Consider the following 22,456-nt stretch of genomic DNA (forward strand, 5'->3'; position numbering starts at 1 on the left):
CATTCCCTTCCAGGCCGACATTTATATGATTCTGTAGTTAGCTATCTAGATGTAAAAACACACTTTTTTGCTGTTAGACATAGCCTTATACTTTATTCCCAACATGCAAACATTTTTAATAATCCTTTAAAGATGCCGCAATCCATTCAAATGCAGAAATAATAAAACTCTTTCAAGTTCAGATCATGTACAGAACCAGTTACTGTGAATGGGATGGCATCTGGCTCCTGCATATTCTGATATCCACAGTAGCTCTAGCAATTGATGTGTTCCTGCCAGATGGACATTTCTGAGGGTACATCTTCACTTGCCGGTAGATAGGCACTGTTGCAATTGATGCAGCAAGTGTCGATTTAGCGGGTCCGGTGAAGACATGCTAAATCGATGGGAGAGCACTCTCCCATCAATTTGAGTACGCCACCTCCCCGAGAAGCGTTAGAGAAGTTGATGGGAGATGCTCTCCAGTTGACACAGTGCAGTGTAGCCACTAACAACATCAACTCCAGTTACATTATTCACGTAACTGAAGTTGCTCAAATAGATCGGTTTACTGCGGTAGTATAGACTAGCCCTGAGAGTCCTCATTTCTATCAGAAATAACTTATCTGGCTTGATTTCACAAAGGAACAGATGATCGGATATTACAGAGAGGGAGAGCAGAGTAACTGTGTCATTTAAGTCAGTGGATCTCAACCTTTCCAGGCTACTGTACTCCTTTCAGGAGTCTGGTTTCTCTTGTGTACCCCTAAGTTTCGCCTCACTTAAGAACTACTTGTTGACAAAATCAGACATAAAAATGCAAAAGTGTCACAGCACAGTATTTCTGAAAAATTGCTTATTTTCTCATGTTACCATATAAAATAAATCAATTGGAATATAAATATTGTACTTACATTTCATTGTATAGCATACAGAGCAGAATAAACAAGTCATTGTCTGTATGAAATTTTAGTTTGTACTGACTTTGCTAGTGCTTTTTATGTAGCCCGTTGTAAGACTAGGCATATATCAGATGAGTTGATGTACCCCCGGCCTAGAAGACCTTTGCATACCACCAAAGGGTGCACATACCCCTGGTTGAGAACCACTGCTTTAAGTTACAGTCAACTAGCAATTTCACTTTCAGTGCGAGTCCATTCAGGCCAGGGATACATTTGGTCCAGTCTAAACAATGTTAACGCTTTACATAATAAGCTGTTGTTTGGATTTCCATACCTCATCTGTGCGTTATAGCTTTTTCTTGCTAAGCAAAATAAACTCTCTCTATTTATTGTTAGACTAAGTGCTTACTTATATTTATAATGCTTGGTTGGAGGTGTGTACATAGCAAGTAGGTTGAAGTGGAGTTGTATGCTACATTGTGTCATGAGAGCATCTTGTGCCTGAACTCTCAGAAGGCCTGATTTTGCCACCATTTCTCACTTGGGACTGACTGTTTCTTGAGTAAGGTACTGGTCAGTGTGAGTAAAGATAGTAAAACCAGGCCGCACTCTTAAGCGTTTGTTGGTGTTAATATGTATTAGGACTTTGAGGCTCCTTGGAAGTCTTACTCACTTTCCGTTCCTCAATTAATTATTTTTTTTATTAGAATAATTATTCTGTAGCATCTGTACCAGTGTAGTTAACAGAAATAGAATTTTTCTGCATCCCTACTAACTTTGCAGACCCTCAGAAATGTTATCAGGAGAAGTATTTTCTTTCTCAGGTACTGGTTTCTTAGATGTATGAATTGTCTTTTCTAATTTTTAAGAGACTATTGTTCTATATATGTATAAGTAGGGGCACAGCAAGCAGATCGAGGGACGTGATCGTCCCCCTCTATTCGACATTGGTGAAGCCTCATCTGGAGTACTGTGTCCAGTTTTGGGCCCCACACTACAAGAAGGATATGGATAAATTGGAGAGAGTCCAGCGAAGGGCAACAAAAATGTTTAGGGGTCTGGAACACATGACTTATGAGGAGAGGCTGAGGGAACTGGGATTGTTTAGTCTGCAGAAGAGAAGAATGAGGGGGGATTTGATAGCTGCTTTCAACTACCTGAGAGGTAGTTCCAGAGAGGATGGTTCTAGACTATTCTCAGTGGTGGAAGAGGACAGGACAAGGAGTAATGGTCTCAAGTTGCAGTGGGGGAGGTTTAGGTTGGATATTAGGAAAAACTTTTTCACTAGGAGGGTGGTGAAACACTGGAATGCGTTGCCTAGGGAGGTGGTGGAATCTCCTTCCTTAGAAGTTTTTAAGGTGAGGTTTGACAAAGCCTTGGCTGGGATGATTTAATTGGGGATGGGTCCTGCTTTTGAGCAGGGGGTTGGACTAGATGACCTCCTGAGGTCCCTTCCAACCCTGATATTCTATGATTCTATGATTCTGTTTAATTATCAGGGGAACATGCTACCACTTGTTCCTGCTGAAGCAGCTTTTTAATTGACTGGCTTATACTACAATACTTACTAAACTGTGCACTTATCAAAAATTAAAAAAAAAACTGTTTACTTTTTAAATGCAGATCTCTGCTGGATTGTAGTCTTCTCTACTTTAGTCCTGATCCTACAGTCCTCTTGCAGTCAAAACCCCCACTGCGAGCTGGATCAGATATGAAATACTTAAATGACCTGAAGCAATCGTAATTCATCTGCTCCCCTAAATTAAGTCCCTTGTCTTCTGTGACATAAGTTGTTGTAGCCACCTCATTCATTCCTTGGCAGCTGAGTTGCTTAAATTTACAACTCCTGTATGTATCAGGTTGACATGTTCTTGGTGAAAAGTATTCATCACTGGAATGTATTCCTGCTCTTCCCCATCTGAGAGACCCTGGCTTTTTGGTTTTTAACAATATTTATCTTTTATATAAGGTTTTTCATTAGTTGATCTCAAAGCACATTGCAAAAGGAGGTCAGTGCCATTATCCCCATTTTACAGATGCGGAAATTGAGGCACAGAGGGGTGAAGTTACCTGTCCACGGTCATCCAGAAGGCCAGTGACAGAGTCAGGAATAAAATCATCACAGTCAAGTGCTCAATCCACAAGGCCGCACTGCCTCCAGAAAGAGTGTCCATTTACCCAGCTATTTTCTGAAGGGTTGGTTGAGGTTGTTGAGGAGAAAGAGGTTTTAGTGAGTTGGATTCTTTTTCATGTTGACAGTATATCAGTTTAAATATTTATCTATGTGTTTGTATGCACCTAGGAGTTGCTCTTGTATAGAGGGTCCTCACAAGGCCCTATGCACCACTTACATTATGCTCAGGGTCTCATATGGGCACCTCTTCATTGGTGTGAATTTTACCCCCAGAGCTTAGGACAAGGTGCATTTTAGCAATGTACGTAAATAAAATAGCCTAAGTGTCTTCAGTTACAAACAAATGTTTCTTTGTATGCATAACATGGGAAGAAAAATATAGATTGAGGTCCTTAGAAGTTTTTAGCCTTCGAAGGCCACTGTCTAAGTGGTCTTAGTTAAAAAAATACCAGCAAACAAAAATATATGTTTAGGGACAGATGGATCAGGATATACCCCATCCACCCAAAACCTTAACAATATGGAAATAAATTAAGAGGAAAGGCTTGTACATTCCTTTCCACCTTCATCTTGCCTACAGTGCTATCAGTAACACACTCCAGCGCTCCACAAGATTTTCACTTCCATCTCCAAAAAATACTAAAAAGCAATACATACCCCATCTTCATCAAGCTTGTACACAAAAATAAAACTTTAACAGTGACATTGTATGCTTTTCTATCAATTGTATCAACAGATTAGCACCATCTAATTATCCCACCTTTCATGTATTTGGGATATTACTGAAGTCAGTGTTAAGATATTCGATACATCTCTTTTGTTTGTTTGGGGGGTTTTCCCCCCTGGAAGTGAATGCTGGCATTTGAACTACAGCAGAATTGTTGTTAGACTCAGCGGGTTCAGTTTGGTGCACAGACTTTCAGTTATGGCAAAAAAGTTATACAATGCTTTATAGGCAAACATTACTGATGTATGACTGATGATCAAACAATCAGAACACGAGAAGTAGCAGTGTGGATGGACTAAGTGCAGATGCCAAAGTGTTTTAGATATTTTGCTAAAGGTTACAAAGAAAAGAGAGATGCTCCCATGAAAAATTGCTAAAAGGGTGATTTTTGAACTCTTGTTATTCTCTCTCTCTATCAATTCATTTTTCATCAAACCACTATGAAAAATTACAATAGTGCCCAAAGTTTATAATCTCTGTTTTTTCCTGCCATTTCAATGATTTTTTTTTTACAAATAAAGGTTTAAAGCTCCTGTTAAACTGAACACTTCTGATTCTACCTTAAATATGGACCAAGACCTCTGTAATTAATTCTGCACCTTATGTGGTTAAATGCTTAGAATATGTCCCACCCACCTCCCCCATTCTCTGTGCATAAATCCCATTGATCTTAATGGAAGTTATGCTCCAGTGTAAAAGCAAAAGCACCTAATTAGCCCCTGCCCAGTCAGCTCCAATCAGGGGAAACAGATGGGGATTGATGGAAAAGGCCTGATGCTGGCCTGAGGATTGGCAACACCTGCTGGCCTTACAAGCCAAGGGCTATAAAGGCTGGGAGGGAGCCAAAAGGCTGGGGGGCAGCCAGGGAGGAGTGGGTGGATCGGACTCACTCACTCACTCCTAACTGAAAGCTAACTCTGCCTGTAAAGGAGGTGACTAATCCTGTCAAGCTTGTATATAGATAGATGCTGGTGGTGGGATAACCTTAAGTAAATAAAGACACAGGTGTTGCACAACCTGAAGCCTCTCTAAGCCTTATTGGGGGCAGCAAGTGGGCCCCAGGAATAGGGGTGGGTCATGGACCCTGTTACAACCAGCATAGGGAGAAGACTGGACCTTAGAGCAAAGTTGATAAATATAATACAGAGTAATATTCTTCTTTGAGTGGTGTCCCTCTGGGTGCTCCACTATAGGTGTGCTTGCATCCCTGCATGGCTGATTGGAGAACTCTGGTAGCAGTGTCTGTTCAGCCCGCACATGCGCTGTTCCCTGCCTCATGCCCCACCAGGAGGGTAGTCAGCGCACGCAGGTGAACCCCACCCCTCAGTTTCTTCTCAACTGCCCCTGGCTAGAGACGAGTCATTAACAGTCCATTTGTGATTGTCATAAATATAAAGGGAAGGGTAAACCCCTTTGAAATCCCTCCTGGTCAGGGGAAAGCTCCTCTCACCTGTAAAGGGTTAAGAAGCTAAAGGTAACCTCGCTGGCACCTGACCAAAATGAGGAGACAAGATACTTTCAAAAGCTGGGAGGAGGGAGAGAAACAAAGGGTCTGTGTCTGTCTGTATGCTGTTTTCTGCCAGGGATAGACCAGGAATGGAGTCTTAGAACTTTTAGTAAGTAATCTAGCTAGGTATGTGTTAGATTATGATTTCTTTAAATGGCTGAGAAAAGAATTGTGCTGAATAGAATAACTATTTCTGTCTGTGTATCTTTTTTGTAACTTAAGGTTTTGCCGAGAGGGGTTCTCTATGTTTTTGAATCTAATTACCCTGTAAGATATCTACCATCCTGATTTTACAGGGGGGATTTCTTTATTTCTATTTACTTCTATTTTTTATTAAAAGTCTTCTTGTAAAAAACTGAATGCTTTTTCATTGTTCTCAGATCCACGGGTTTGGGTCTGTGGTCACCTATGCAAATTGGTGAGGCTTTTTATCCAACATTTCCCAGGAAAGGGGGGGTGCAAGTGTTGGGAGGATTGTTCATTGTTCTTAAGATCCAAGGGTTTGGGTCTGTAGTCACCTAGGCAAATTGGTGAGGCTTTTTACCAAACCTTGTCCAGGAAGTGGGGTGCAGGGTTTTGGGAAGTATTTTGGGGGGAAAGACGCGTCCAAACAGCTCTTCCCCAGTAACCAGTATTAGTTTGGTGGTGGTAGCGGCCAGTCCAAGGACAACGGGGGGAATATTTTGTACCTTGGGGAAGTTTTGACCTAAGCTGGTAAAGGTAAGCTTAGGAGGTTTTTTTTCATGCAGGTCCCCACATCTGTACCCTAGAGTTGAGAGTGGGGGAGGAACCTTGACAGTGATCGTTATCTTTGCTCTCTTCATTAACATTTTTAATAGCTGGTTAATCTCCTTCCTTCTTAGTTGTAGATTTTCTTTATTTTCTCTTTTAAAAAAAACTTTTAATTTTTTCTCTTTGTTGTGGATCCCTACCCCCGTTGGGGTATGCCTGGCTCACCGGGCTTCAAGAAGTGCCTCTCGTGTGAGGAGGACATCCCTGTGGTGGATAAGCATTCTCGATGTATACGCTGCCTCAGGGAATGCCACATTCCTCAGAACTGTGGTCTCGTCAACAGCATAAACCCAGGTCAGGGAACTGACACAGAAAATTCTGCTGATGGAGGCAGCCCTTCTGCCTTCCCTGGATCCGTGCCAGGAATCACCCAGAAGGTGCGAATCTTCCCCACAGCCCTTGATATCCAGAGACTATGGGTCAAAAAATCAGTCACAGACCCCTCACATAAGGCTTCTAAAAAATTGCTGAGAGTCCCCCAGAATGAGCCCCAAGCTAGCCAAAAAATATCGCTGGCATGCTCAATATTGTCAGTACCATTAGAACCAAGACTGTCCAAGCATGGTACTCGTAGCTCACGAGGGTCTGGAGCAGCAGGTACCACTGATGCACCTAAAGACCTGATGGGCATAGGCACCGAACCAATGGTGCCCATGGATAAGGACTGGAGCAGGGAGCACATTGGAAGATGCTGTAGCCATGAAGGGTACCTTCGGCACTACTCAGCACTGGAGCGCTTAGTAGGGGGGAGATCCCTGACTCCCTCCATACACTATGAGCACCGGGTTGGTTGGCACCACAAGAGTTCTGGCACTCAAGAGAACTATCAGAACAGCGCTTCAGTCAGCCCTGAATGCAGCCGACACAGCAATCCGCTCCATCTCCACTGTCGTGATTATGCAGCGAGCATCTTGGTTGCACTAAGGAAGTGCAGATGGCTATAGAAAACCTTCCCTTCGAAGGCATCAAACTGCTCACCCTAAAGACTGACGCTTCCCTTCATACCCTTAAAGATTCCAGGGCCACTCTCCTCTCATTAGGGATTTATACTCTTGAACAAAAGAGAAAGTTTAGTCCACAACCTCAACATAAATCCTGCACTTAGCAATTCCCAACCCAGCATTTCTATAGACTATAACAGGGTTCAAAAAAGAACTAAATAAGTTCATGGAGGATAAGTCCATTGATGGCTATTAGCCAGGGTGGGCAGGGATGATGTCCTTGGCCTCTGTTTGCCAGAAGCTGGGAATGGGCGACAGGGGATAGATCACTTGATGGTTACCTGTTAGGTTCACTCCCTCTGGGGCACCTGGCATTGGCCACTGTCAGAAGACAGGATACTGGGCTAGATGGACCTTTGGTCTGACCCAGTATGGCCGTTCTTATGAGTCTCAGAGAAAGAAATCCAAAGACCCATCAGGTTACGTCGCAACTATCTACCTCAAAACATCAGTTTGATGTTGGTTGAGACCACACCTCTCAATCGCTGCAGCTGACCAATGCATTGCATCCATTCAGTTACTGACTTGCCCCATTCAGCAGCATGTTGTTGTGACAGGGCATGGGTGGGAAACAGCGCATGTGTGGGTGGATGGACATTGCTACCAAAGTTCTCCAATCAGCAGCACAGGGACACAAGCGCACCAGCAGTGGAGCACCCATTGGGTACACGTCTCGAAGAGCCATCATTACTGCATGAGGTGAGTAATTTCTTCTTCATCCAAATAATAATGCTTACACATATTTATATAGCATTACATATTTTGAAACCAGCTGTGGTGTTTAGACAGTAGTCAAAATTGTAGTCATCATTTTGTTCACCTTTGTCAATATTAGATCTGTAAATACTTTCTGTACTTGAAGCAATCAGATTTGTAATTGTTTCAAATGATATTTTCTGCTACACAGACTGAACAGAGTTAATATAGTTCAGAATTCATATAACAAAGTAGACGTTGGTATGAGTAACTTTAGAGAGTTGGACGAGCAATTAATGTTTATAAAATCCCAATAAATATGTAGGCTAAGGTTTTCTCCATTGATTGTTAGCATAATGATATTATGAATATCATAGTCACATTTATAGTGAAATGTAGCTCTATGGAATTATTTGTTCCTGCAAATGTAATTTTTTTAAAGATTATTTTTGCTAATAGCAGATTTTTAAAGCTTCTGTTGTCATAAAGCAGTTGTTTGGTTGTCCAAAAACATCAAGTTCATGTTGGCTATATATTATACTAATAACTAGACTTTGTGTGCATGTGTGTACTAAATCCAGTTACACCATTCTTACATGCACATAAATTGCTGAGAAGAAAAACAAGCATCTTCATCATGATGCAAGACCATAATAGGATATTCTGAAAACATTTTACAAATGCAAAACCTAAAGCTTTTCTTGTCTCTCCCATCTTTGAAGCTATGGCTAAATTCTGCATTACAAATAAGAGCTTATGTACAATATTGCACAAGCAAGAATTTCAGTACATTCTGTGTGCAGTTTCTGAGTAAATACTTACTCAGAAAATATACTTTTCCCCCTTTGATTTATATTGGATATCTTATTTTAATTTAATTCTTAAAAATCATAGGCCAAATCCTTGGCCACTCTGTGGCACAAAGCTGTCTGATCCAGCCACTTCAGAATTTCCCGCTGTAAAGAGGAATCCCCAGATGATATAGAGCCTCGCTAGTGGTTCCTACACCTGCAGAGCTGTGGTATTGCTGGATAAAAAGGGCACATAGCCAGGATACCCCTCACAATGACCTGAAGCAGCCAGAAAGGCCTCTTGGGATTGCTGGCAACCAACAACGTTTAGAGCAGCCTTCAGATTGCTTTGATCTTCACTGGGACACTGGATGCCACCACACAGCACCTGTGCCCACCTCCCTCCTGATCTGCACTATGTACTACTCAGTTGCAGCTCATGATCTGACAGATTTGTTTTTCAGACAAATGTGTTATTTATTCAGTATGCATAAATAATATTTATTAAATATTAAAGTGTTATACTTTGCACATCTGTATTGTCTTGTATCTAAAGATTTCAGTGCTCTTCACAAGCATGTTAACTTACCCTCTCAGTTCCCCTATAGCGTAGGTAGATTTTATCCCCTTTCTACAGATAAGGAAACTGAGGCACTGACTCATTAAGTGATTTCCCAAATATGGCAGGGCTGTTGCATAGCTTGGGGGGAAAGAATCAGGCCTTTTTTCTTCCCAGTCCTGTATCTTAATTTACAAAATTTCCATTCCAGGTTTATGAGAGGAATGCTAGTTCTTAATGAATAAATGCTGCAAAACTTCAACAACGGTTGGATTTACTCCAGAACTACACCTGACTGAGATTTGTAGCGGTTATCTTGAAGTTCTTGCCTGGATGATTCTTGCATACATATCCTACACAGGCAGGAGAAAGCCTGTGGTCAAAAACCTCTTCTAGCAAAAGAAAAAAATAATTTGCAACAGATGTCAGCAATGTATAAGTTGAAAATAGAGCAATATAAAAATAGCCCCTTTTGTGAAATGTTTGTTTTTGTATTACTTCATAAGTGGCCTTTTCCTGAGTAGCAATTACTTTCCATTAGTTTTGTTCAATTGAGGAAAACAGTTTAATGGACTTTGGATCGTGGGTCACTGATGATACAATCAGACAGTTGCCAGCATTATGTAACCGCTTTCAGATACAGTCCAGTAGCTCCAATACACCAGTCAAACCTTGGTGGCTGTGCACTAGTCTCCCCTTCCACCCTTTCGTCAAACTGTACAGGGCTTGTGGTCAACCTGGAGCTGCTTTTATCAAAGGGTCAAGCACCTGTCAGTCTTCAAGCTATTAAACTTCCTGCTAACTGTAACCCAGACCTGGCTTCTTTCCTCTTTTGAGGCTTCCAGGTACTTTTTTTTTTTTTTTTTTACCAACTGAGTGTATCCCCATTCACCCCCACTTTTCTGAATCTTCGACTGCTGCTTCATGTCTTTCTCTGTCAATACACGGTATGGTTCTAGAATCAATCCAACCATTGTTCAATTTATTTGACAACACTAAATTTGGAAGGGTAGAAAACACACAAGAGGACATAACCAACTGCAATGTGACCTGTAAAGATTTGAGCAGTGGAGGTTTCAGGCAACAAGGGGATATTTGGTCTTAATAAATATTAATCTTACACCAATAGGGAAGAAATAAACAACACAGGTTCAAGACTGAGAGTGCAGGACAAGAAGGGCATTACCTAACTAGCGATACACATCACATGAAAGCAAGCTTATTTTCATCTGTCCTCACATTCTTTTGTGAATGCTATTTTAATATTACCAACTCTCACTATTTTATTATGAGTCTTAGTATTTTGGTGTTTTTCTTCAAGTCCCAACTGCTAGGGTACGTCAACACTGCAAGAAAAATCCCATGGCACTGAGTCTCAGAGCCTGGTCAATTGACTCAGGCTCACAGGGCTCAGGCTGCAGGGCTAAAAATAGCAGTGTAGATGTTTGGGCTCAGACGGAAGCCCAGGCTCTGAGACCCACCCCACTTGCTGGGTTGTAGTCCAAGCCCGAATGTCTACACAGTAACTTTTAGTCCTGCAGACTGAGACCTGCAAGTGTGAGTTAGTTGACCCAGGCCAGCTTTGGCAGTGACGTGGGTCTCTTATTACAATGTAGACATACCCCTAGAGTGATGTGATTATATGGTTTCAGAGTAGCAGCCCTCTTAGTCTGTATCCGCAAAAAGAAAAGGAGGACTTGTGGCACCTTAGAGACTAACAAAGTTCAGCCACCAGGTTTGCCGTGACATTATCGGGGATACTGTTCCTGATGGCTTGTAGTCCGTCTTTGTGAGGAATGTTGATGCAGAGGGCTTCTACATCCATAGTGGCCAGGATGGTGTTTTCAGGAAGATCACCGATGGATTGTAGTTTCCTCAGGAAGTCAGTGGTGTCTCAAAGATAGCTGGGAGTGCTGGTAGCGTAGGGCCAGAGGAGGGAGTCTCCATAGCCAGACAATCCTGCTGTCAGGGTGCCAATGCCTGAGATGATGGGGCACCCAGGATTCCCAGGTTTATGGATCTTGGGTAGCAGTAGTAGTAATCTCTAAGGTGCCACAAGTCCTCCTTTTCTTTTTGTGATTATGTGGGAATCTCAACTTTACTGATAATATTGAGTGTTAGCATAGCATTTGATATATATACTGTTAGTGTCCATATCATACAACAGTATAAGTACGTACGAGCCATTTCCATCTTCCTGTGCGCTGTGGATGGTACAATAAGAGCTTTATAAAACAGTGTATGTTGCTCCCATGAGTGTTCTCAATATTCCTTAACATGTGGTGAGTTTAAAGATGTGTGCCTAATGAATGCGCAGTGGCAGGGGGTGAATGGCTTTCATAATTGTGGACTCAGGGCCTGCATTATCTCTAGTATAGCTTGAATGGTTGTTTCTTTATTTCTAGCTGCTTTCACATTTTGCCAAAAGCCTTAACCCAGAGGGTCAGCATCAGTATTTGTCAGTCAACAGAGTTTGACCCGAAAGGGCCAGATCCTCGGCTAGTGTAAATCAACATAGCTCCACTGATTTCAATGAGTCTATGGCAGTTTACCTGAGCCAAATCTCTACTGAAGACTTGGCAGTCATACTATGTATGTATGTACTTGAGCAGTGGAGTCACCTTTGTGCTGTAATAGTTCTTCCTAATTTGCGCTGAGAGAGAATTATCAGAGCCTTTTTATTTGTTGGCAATTTGCATATTCACCATTGCACCAGGGGTGCATTTGGGGTAAATTGTCACTGACATACATGTGAAGTGAAAAGTATATGTCTGCACTCCTTTATTTTTCATTTATCAGTTAGACGCCTGTTTCCTTCAAGCAAAAGAAAGAAAACCATAAAAGCACATGCTTGTCTGTCATTCGAACTCTCTAGAATTAGCTTGTCATGAAATGTAAAACTAATGTGTACTTGTAAAAACCACTGCAGCATTCTCCTCACTACTGGCTGATGTCTAAGTAGATTTGGAAATGAAAGGGCTTATTATAAAGTGATTCTGAATAGCTAGGTATGTCATTTTAAACAAGCAGCTAAATTCTGTGTTACAGATTCAAAATGTAATCTTGTTTGTATCATGCATAGTTAAAACCTGATTTTGATTGTAGAGGAGCAATCAAGCAATGGAGGTAATTCGAGAAAAATATATTAAATGATGTTTTTCTTTCATTCTTTATTAAAATACATTAGAATTTAAATGAGTCACTCTGTAAAATATTACTATAAAATGGAAATAGCTAAATAAATATTAGAATCACTTGGCTTTGGTTCATATTTAAATTCTACTGTAGACTAAAAAGTCCTCATCAAAATCAGTAGATGTCTGATGGAAGAACATACTGAAAAGAAATGACATATATGAAAATACTGCTGACTTAAAAAGGGAATTATTGATGAATACACCATTATTTTACGACTGCAAATTTCAGCCTGGAGGACACATGCCTTAGGGGTATGTGCAGCCATGAATTGGAGGATGTGAGATGAAAAAAGTTAGAAAAGCTGTTTCTTGCTGGGATTTTTTTCACTCTTTCATGTCTCTCTGTATTGAGCAATTTTGGTGGTATATTATTGGATGGTGCCCTTCAGATATAACATCTGGTTTTTTTTAGTAAAGGGCAATCTCAGAAGCTTGGATGCTTACTATGTATCTCTAATGGGCCTTCTATACATTGCGAGACATCTTGGGGAGACCAGGATTCTGTCATCAGATTTCCTGGACTTCCAGCTTCCGGCCAAGCTAAACATACAGTACTTCAAGAAGAGTCCTCCTTGTGGTGTGTCTGCATTAATGCTTCTAGTCCAGGATGGAGAAAAGAATTGCAGAACCATGTGATAATAAATGTTTTTACAACTTTTTTGTTCAAACTCTTTCAAATATCAAAGATCAGTTCTCAGGCATAATAAGTGAAGATTCCAGTTGTCTCTTAATTTATGAATTTTACTTATTTTTTCAATTGGTATGGCTGAGCCACAAGTGTGTATTTTGCCACACTTTCTATCCCTAGGTTTTGGAACTGGCCAGTCCTGGGTATATACTGAAAGAAGTCTATGTGGGGTGCTAAATTCTGGTGGGGAGAGGATTCTAATCCTTGTTCTGAAACTGTCATGCTTTGTGACCTTGTGCAAATCATTTAGTATCTCTGAGCCTCCATTTCCTTATATATAAACTAAGAGTAATCATATTTCATTACATCATACTGTGTAGTAGGGGTATAACTAAACTGATGTTTGTAGATCATTTCGGTGGCAGATGTAGGAATATATTGCAGGGATTTCTGGCTCCCCAGCATAGAGTCCCCACATCAGCAGCAGTGTTGCGAAGGCTGCCCTGGTTAGCTATGGGATGGGCAGACAGGAGGAGCTGGCCTCTGCTCCCACAGAGCCCTAGTCAGCTAGAGATCTGGCAAGAGATCCCGCCCCTGCTTCCCAGTTGCCAACTCTATTCCAACTGGAGGACAGGATTGCCATTTTGAGAAGGGATTGTGTGGGTTGCAGGAAGAGTGAGGGTCATGCTGCTACTACAAGGACAAAGCAGGACAAGAGTCTGAGCTTGAAGATGGGGCATTGGTCCAGGGAGAAGCCTGAGCATGTAGTCCTTATGAGACTGCCCTGCACGTTAGAATCAGCCACTGCTCAAAAAGGAGGAGGTACCCTAATCAAGGGCTGAGGAGCAAGGCCGGAGGAACTGTCAAGACTGTTTATGACTGATGAAAAGAGAGTTCCTTTGGGGCATTTTTGATTTACGCCATACTCCCATTAACTAGTGTGTTCGTTTGTTTTCCCAGTGACCATGAGGCTTCTGCCCATGCTAATAAAGGCGTTGGTATAACTCTGTGTATGAGAATGATACCTGAGTGAGTTCCTGCCTCCCCAAATGTTGTAAGGGTCCCCCGTAGAGAGGGATGCTCCCATAACACAGGCCTCCCCTCAGTAGGGTGACCACCCATCCTGAATTGGGCAGGACAGTCCCAAAATGCAGAGTTCAAGTCCCGGTCTCTGTCTGAATGACTCTGGAACAGTGTTTGTCCCAGATTCCCTGTGGCACCGCTCCACACCTGCAAAAGGCTCAGGAGCGGTGCCCACATCTTCCTTAGCCCCCTCATCGCCACAAGGCCCCGCCCCTTGCTCCTTCTCTTCCCCCTGAGGTGCTCGCCAGGCCAGAAGCCGGAGCCTGGCTGTAATAAGAGCCACCCAGGGAACCCAGGCCGCTGTGGGGAGCATTCAAGAGCATGGTGAAAGTGAGGCACTTGGCATTAAAGTAGGAGGAAAGGACAATGGCTGCATTTCTTCTAGATCTCTACAGCAAGAATGTTTGAAGCAGTACTTTTTATAGGTATGTGTAAGAAGTAAAATGAGGATCTTGCTTCTGTGTTATGGATTGAGTGCCAGTGATTTTTGTGTGTTCTAGTGGGGAAATCTTGACATAACCATGGTATGTAGCCCACAATAATGGGATTGGTAAAAGTCATAGAATATGTTCACTGATGCAGAATGATTTGCTGTGTCAGGGAGGTGTGTCCTGTTGACACACAACTTTATCTGGAATGGTGAATTTGGGAACAGTTTTTACTATACTGTGGAATAACAGAAAGAAACAGTAACCGTTGCTGTTTATTTTGCTAAATCAAATCCATCTTTTTTGCTCCATATGAGATTCAGCATTGTTAGCAGACTTTAAGTCTCATGTCAGGGAACTCTGAAGATGAAGGACAGTGTAATATCCCTTGCCCACACTTTCCAGAGAAGCAGTGATAGGGGATGGAATAACAGAAATCCTTGTAACTGGAGAAACCATGCTAAAGGTTAAGCGGTGAAGACAGAGAGGGGATAAAATAGGTTTGAAAGAGGAATTGTCAGATTTTGTTCTTTCCATTTTGGCAAAATAGTCCTAGGTAAAAGAAAGGGAAAATGTGATTTGCAAAGAAGACTAACACTACATTTCATGTTCCTGATCTCTTAAAATAAAAGACACTAATTAACCTCTTTAAGGTAGCACTCATCCTATTAAAATCCTCTTATAAGGTATCTGAGATGTAATTCTTCCAAATTAATGACCAGATCCTGCAAATCCTTAACTGACTTCTTTTGTAAGTACTGTTCACATGAATTTGCAGAATTGAACCCCAAGGCCAGATATTCAGCTCGTGTAATAGTGGTGTATTTCTATTGAACTAAATAGAGCTATGCCAGTTTACACCAGCTAAAGATATGGTACATTATTTCATTTCCATCCTGCATTCTCTGGGCTTCCTTGACAGATTAAAAGGGCAGGAAAACCCAAGTTTCATCATAAGAGCTGTTAAATCATGTACTATTTTAAACAAAGGAAAGCTCTTTTTAAAATGTCTTGTTGATGAACACACACAAGAATAATTACAGTATAACAATCAGTCCATCACAGTTGAATGTGGTCTTTCATGAAACCATTCTCCCAGGTTTGTAAACAATTTCAAACATTATCCTTTTCAAGCATGTACAAGTTAGAAAAAGTCAGATTAGAGGAACAGTGAGCAGCAGCTAGCAGGATCAATATTCAAGACCAAGGTGTGTCTCTGCTTATCTCTTCCTCCCCGTTCCCCTACCCCCAGAATTCTAGCATCTGAGTGCCATACAAAGATTCATAAAATTATGCTCAGCACCCTCTGACATCCAGGGAAGCTTTATTTCCCCCCCATATTACAGGTAGGGAACTGAGGCACAGAGACATTAAGGATATCTCTACATTGCAATAAAAAACCCACACTGGCCAGTGCCAACTGAGTCAGGCTTGCAGTGCTCGGGCGAAGGGGCCGCTTAATTTCAGTGTAGACGTTCGGGCTTGGGTTGCAGCCCAAACTCTTGGACACTCCCACTTTGCAGGATCCGAGAGCCTGAGTCTGAACTTCTACACCGCAGTTAAACAGCTCCTTAGTCCAAGTCCTGTGAGCCCTATTCAGTTGGCACAGGCCAACCATGAGTTTGTAATTGCAGTGTAGACATACCATGAGAGACTTGTACATGATTATTCAGAGAGTCTCTGGCAAAGGCAAGGACTCCAGGATCCTATTCTTGTGCCTTACCTGTAAGACCATCTTTCCTCCCTGCATGGGAGCTTTTCCCCTGGTTGGTTTGAAGAGTAAGGGTATTCATTTAACAGGAGGCTTAAAGATAATAATGGTGATAATTTTTAAAGTATTTTGGTTTTTATAGTCTAAAAGTGATTAAAAAAATAAAAAGTGGCTGTCGTGTGTATCAGGTGCTCTTGATGGCCATTAAGAATATAAATCCAGCAACCCATTCCCCATCTCCTTCATATAAAAAGCTGAAAAGTAACAAGCCAACCAATACAAGAAACAAAATAATACAAACCCAGCCATTATTCCACTCAGACCTCCTCACAGCACCAACACACTCCACTCACGCCTCAGCTGTCACAAATGAAATCAGATATGTGTTTGGCTACCAGTGAGTGACAGAATTTTCCAGAAAGTTCACTTATAGACAAATGTAATTCTAGTTGCCCCTTTACTTCCCTGATAAATGCCAGCCTGAACACAAGTTTATTAAATTATTAAACAGGGTCACACGAATATTTTGCCTAGACAAGAAAAATATTTTCATTTCTGTTGTAAGAGTAAGGACTCTTTTTCAAATGTACCTGTCTAAGATGTATTAGTATCTGTTTAAATCCCATTTGGTGTTGGAATATAGAGGTATTGTGTAAAAGTAGCCTACCGTTTCCTTTTCTATTCTTTTATTTCAATAGGCCTCTGCAGTCCATGATGACACAGAAAAGAGAAACCTGGCAGCATGAGCTGTAGTTCTAACCCACGTTTTTGATTATCAGTGACAGGACACTAAAATTATAGCTAAATGTATTTCTCTGTTACTGAAAATAACTGCACCGCACCTTAATGAGGGGTGGGGGACATTGTCTGGACTTGCCAGAGGAAGGTAGCAGTGCTTTCTGGGGGGCTGGGTCAGGAGGAGTTAGAAGCTGATGCAGAAAGGTGGGGCAGGGAGGGGGTCAGTGTGGTGATGCTAACTCATCCCCTGGGAATGTAAGTACACAAGGCTTTAAAAGGGGCAAGCCTGGACATTAGCAGCCCCTTCCTCCACACAGCAGACAAAACAACACCCATCCTCCCTCTCTCACCTTGAGTTAGAAAATGCAAGGTTTAGTTAGGACCTGCTGTGGGAATTGCGCTAGTCACCCCTTTTTAGGGGGTCTGGGAAGGAATTTTCCCCCCACCACCAGATTGGTCTAGGTAGAGTATGTGTGTGGTGGGGGGGCGGGGTTGCCTTCCCCACAGCAGGTTTCAGGGAGGACTTATTATGGTGAGGAGGAAAGGGGGTTAAGTAAGTGTGGGGCAGACGTCCCATGCAGGTACTCCATAGGGAAGGCATCCAGTGACCAGATAAGTGGCCTGGGAAAGAACTTGAAAAGGAACAGAAGGGAGGGGGTTGAGGTGTCTATGAACGGTATGGCAGGGAGCAAACCCCCCCATTCTTATAGTCCACCTTAAATCTTCTACAAGGGAGGCGGAGGGAGGGGGGTCGATGGTAAGGTCCCAGACATGGGCTGGCTGGGGTACCTGGATGAAAAATGAAGGGCGGGCTGGCGGAAGCCCCTGGACAGCTATTGAATGAACACGGAGTTGCCTGCACTGCACACTTTGTCTGCCAGGTAGTCTCAGACATCTAATAATAAAGTTGCAGCCCGATTAAATCCATATCAAGAGTCTCCTGTCCTTCTTTCGGTAGAGGCAGACAAAGTGCTGTTGCTGTAATAGGAGGTAAAGTTTGAAGCTCCAGAGAAATGAGCAGTGAATTGAACCTGCAATGGAAATGGATCCTATCAGTCAGTTTCTGCTCCATATTCTCAGGAAAACAGAGCTGAATGTAGAAGACGCTAGGATCACTGATTAAATGGGATGCTAAAGCGCCACGGGCTAGAACTGGGCTTGCTGGTCCCTCAGGTCAGAGCTGCAACTGTCAGACCTCACTGCTTGATACCCAGCTGAAACTGGCAGAAAGAGAGCAGTATGAAAAATGCTGCAGGCACCATCAGGGGAATTGGTAAGAGCTGCCTGACTAAGCTTCAGGCATGACAGACAGTGCACTCCTCAGGGGAAGCAATCCTACTCTCTCATCATGAGTCAGTAGACCCAGGTTGTCCCAGCTGGCCTCATGATTCATGCCAGTGGGTCCTATCATAATAGCCAGTATACTGAGGAACAACAAAATGTCCGTTTATCCAGGGAGCCGCAGTGTGAGCAGAAGGGTCTAGCTTTGTAATCTCCACAAGAAGAGTTTTACCAAGTGCGAAGAAAACGAACGTTTAGCAATTAGTTGTAGTCTTCTATTTGTGAAAATATAATTAATTACCCTATTACCTAACCCTATGAGATTTATATGTTGCATATAAAATTATAGTAATGGCATGTAAAGCTTATGTTGTCTTCTAATCTAAGAAATGTGGTTTGAATTCTGATTAGCACTGTGAATTATGAAGTTGTCAATTTATACATACATTGTAGTTCTAGGACAATGGCCTTCATGTGCTGCAGGGATCATCAATGCAGCTGTCAAGAGCACAAAAGCAAATGTCACTAGTGAATTTCTAATTCGTGCTGTTTCACTCCATTTAAAGTTGGGAATTGACCCATCAGAAAGAGTGAATGTAAAAATTCCATTGAAAACTAAAACAAGATAGGATTATCATAAAATCTTAGTTAAATTGAATCTTAGTTTTACAAAATAGTGTAGCAACAAAATTCATACCCTGATTCCTCTTGACTTACTGCACCAGGGTGCAGCAGTCATTCTGCTAGTACCCTGCATACCTTTTACTTCAGATATCCAAAGAATAAAGTGAACACACTTCCATATTATTGGAAGCCATGTGCTGTGCTTTAGGTGTTAGTACCATATAAATGAAAATGTTATTTTAGGTATATACAAGGTAGGGCACTTGCAGATTAACTTAGCACCTACCTGTTGGTCAGACGGAGGCTCATTTTTGGATCTTTTGATAGAGTAGCTGTTGTCTTTGACCACTGTATCCTGGTCCACATTTTAGATAACAATAAAAAAATTGATCTGACTTTTTGGTTAAAACACAAAGTGAAACCAAACCCTAGTTTCCTTTGGAGTTCAAAAAGTTCTAATAAGCATTTTCTTCTAGTTTTTCATACCTATTGTGTGCACTTAGTTGGTTCCAACCACAAATGGCAATGGAAGTTTCAAAATGTCAGAAGAAATGCTGTTCTTTCAGGATTCCCAGCCCAATTTGAATCAAAATGCTGGAAACTGAGCTAGGAATTAAGAGAAGAGCACCTTTTCTCAGTAGTAGGCACAAAAGTTTAGCAAAATGTTCAAACTGTTGGGAGCTTGTTCAGACTGAATTTTGGGGGGGGATGGGGGCGGGGGAGCAGTTACTTCTCACTAGTCTTAATGTGGTAGCATACAAAACGTAAACCCCCCAATGGTCCAAATTCACAGCTAGAGTAAATGACCTTAGTCACTGAGTGAAGTGAATGGAGTCATACCAGCTTTACACCAATTGAGGATTTGGCCCAATGAGTCTAGTCACTGGATGTGAGGTAATGAATTATTTAGTTAAATTCATTCTGGTGTCTGGTTGCCAGTTGACAGATGCAATGTGAAACTTATTGGCTGACTACATTAAAAAATATTCTGCAAAGCTAGTCAAGACTATGTAGTTCATCCACAATTAATAAATGAATATCTGAAAGATTTAAAGGAAGCAGGGGTTCCTTTAAATTTATTTTTTCATAGCAATAAAAAGCGTGAAGGAAAAATATTAAAATCTTTGTAGGTTATACAGAGAGTATGCAATATCTTAACACCTTTTCTTCAAGGAGTTAAGGTAGAGATGAATAATATCTTTGAAGAAATATATTAAGCATGCAGGGATCTTATTAACAGGTAAAAGTGATGAAACTTTGAGGAAAGTGTTTAGAACATTTTTGGTAAAGACGTGTTGATTAATAAAAGTAAGAGAGGGGAGATGCATATTAATTTGTTTATGTATGAGAGGTTTCTAGCTCATTAAAACTCTTCTAAGAATTTAACTAGTGAAGCAATAGATAAAGCTAAACATTGGCTTTAATCTTTTTGAGGGCTCCAATATGAAAAAAAAAAAAGATTATTGCTAAATATGTGTAATAGCTCCACTAATGACGTGTTTTGCATACATAGTTAATTCACTAAAAATGAAGGGCAAGTGCAGGCCAGCGTAGTGCTGTTCTGCGATGGAAATTTGGGTTCATTTCCCATCTCAGTCTCTCATTGCTTGTGGCAGTGTGAGTGGAGAGAGTGTTGATCCTCTAAGCAGCATCCTTTGATCAAGTAGCAACTAGTCTTCCTCTGCTTTGCATACAGCCATATATCCCTGGGCTATGATCTTAGCTTATATCTGATAAGAAAGGTTGGTCTTGTCCAGATGTTGGTTTGGAGACCCAAGGGAAAACCCAGGTGTGTGACTCAGGTTTCATATGTTTTTCCCTCTGAATCTTTACTGAACAAGTGTCCTAAAATGGTATATTGTGCTGCTTGATTTACCATCTTTTGGGTGAGCTATAAAACCAAAGCCTTGACTCCTTGTGATCATGAAAGAAACTATGGCACATTTGCAAGAAGTAGGAGTATTAGCTTTGGGTCCTAACCGGATTGCTCGTTGATTAATTGCATTCTGTCTAACTGATGGAAAAAAGAGAAATGAATAAAGAAATTACTTTTAAAAATCAATGGTTTTCTGTATAAAAAAACTCTCCTTGGGGAACAGTTTGTCATTTACTGGAAAGTTTCCCTTTAAAATTACCTTTTGCTTTATATATTTGCTTTACTTTTCAATGTCTTTCTTACTTTAAAAGTGCTAGCACAAATATAAGAAAAATGAATGTATTAACGAACATACTTCTAAATTCTGGAAAGGGAATTTGACATCATAGAGGTTCTTTATTAACATTTGTTTCTCAATTTTCATCTTTTAATTTAAACATGTATTTAAAGGTTTTTGTTATACTCTCTCTTTTTATCTGTCTTGTACTGTATCTTCTCTTGTTTTCTTTATCAAAGATACTTCTCCCTTCTGTGATCAATGATTACTTTGATTTAAAAAAATCAAAATATAATAATCAAATCTGGTTTTATTCTCCTTTCACACTGTCAGAGAGATGTATATTCACAAGAATATAATACAGAACTGTGCATCAGTTTCCTCTTTTAGACTGTAACATGCACAAATAGTACATCAGAATCATATGGATATTTTCACAGATCCCATGCGTGGACCACGAAAACTAGAGGTTGTGGAAATCAAATCCTGGCAAATCACTATTCGTTGGGAGCCATTTGGATACAATGTAACTCGTTGCCATCGATATAACCTCACGGTCCATTACCGCTACCAAGCTGGAGGACAAGAGCAAGTCAGAGAGGAAGTAAGCTGGGATACGGAAAGTTCACGCCCACAGCACACAATTACCAATCTGTCACCCTACACAAACGTCAGTGTAAAACTGGTTCTCATGAATCCGGAAGGACGAAAGGAAAGTCAAGAACTTGTAGTACAAACTGATGAAGACGGTGAGTTTTTGAATTTACTACTTTGAACAAATATATTTAAAAATATATTCAGCTTCCAACCACTAGATCTTGTTTTACCCTTTTTTGCTGGATTACTATCAGAAATCTTCCATATGGGCACTTACACACCATGGTCAAGTCAATTCTCTACCTTCTATTTGATAAACTAAAGAGATTTTCTTTATCTCATTATAAGGAATGTTCTCCAGATCTCAAAATAATTTTTGAACCTCTTTTCTGAACATTTTCCAATTTTTCAACATCCTCTTCGAAATGTAGACACCAGAATTGTACATAACGGTCTTGCTAATGCCCTGAGCAGAGGTAATACCATCTCCTTAATCCTACTTTATATTACCCTGCTTGCATCCAGGGTTTGCATTAATTCTCTTTGCTACAGCATGCCACTGGCAGCTCATTCTCAGCTGTCATCCACCATAGTTCCTACATTCTTTTCAGTGTCACCATACTCCAGGATATAGTCTTGCACCTTATATGTGTGAACTGCATTCTTTGTTCCTAGATGTATAACCTTGTTTTTGGCTCTATTAAAATGCAATTTGGCAAGTGACCCAGAAAGCTTTGTATAACTGATCTGTCCTATCATTATTTATGACACAATCAATTTGTGTGCCATCTGCAAATTTTTAATGCAGAGATTTTTAAATTTTTTCGAGATCATTATAAACATTACAAACAGCTATTGCATTGGGCCAGAAACAGATACCTATAAGACTTCACTGGAAGCACCCCTAATCAATGATGATTTCCCATTT

The 22,456-nt window shown here is 41.1% G+C and overlaps 1 protein-coding gene across 9 annotated transcripts in view; it reads left to right on the forward strand.

Annotated features, from left to right (window-relative positions):
• The window catches only part of PTPRM (protein tyrosine phosphatase receptor type M), an 835,052-nt gene that overhangs the window by 517,580 nt on the left and 295,016 nt on the right, over positions 1 to 22,456 (forward strand). For all 9 annotated transcript variants that reach the window (XM_073331568.2, XM_073331567.2, XM_073331560.2 and 6 more), the window contains one exon: positions 21,372 to 21,680. In XM_073331568.2, the coding sequence (XP_073187669.1) occupies positions 21,372 to 21,680 (309 nt within the window). The remainder of the gene's footprint in view (positions 1 to 21,371; positions 21,681 to 22,456) is intronic.

This window comes from Lepidochelys kempii, chromosome 2, assembly GCF_965140285.1.
Source record: "Lepidochelys kempii isolate rLepKem1 chromosome 2, rLepKem1.hap1, whole genome shotgun sequence".
Classification (NCBI taxonomy): Eukaryota; Metazoa; Chordata; order Testudines; family Cheloniidae; genus Lepidochelys; species Lepidochelys kempii.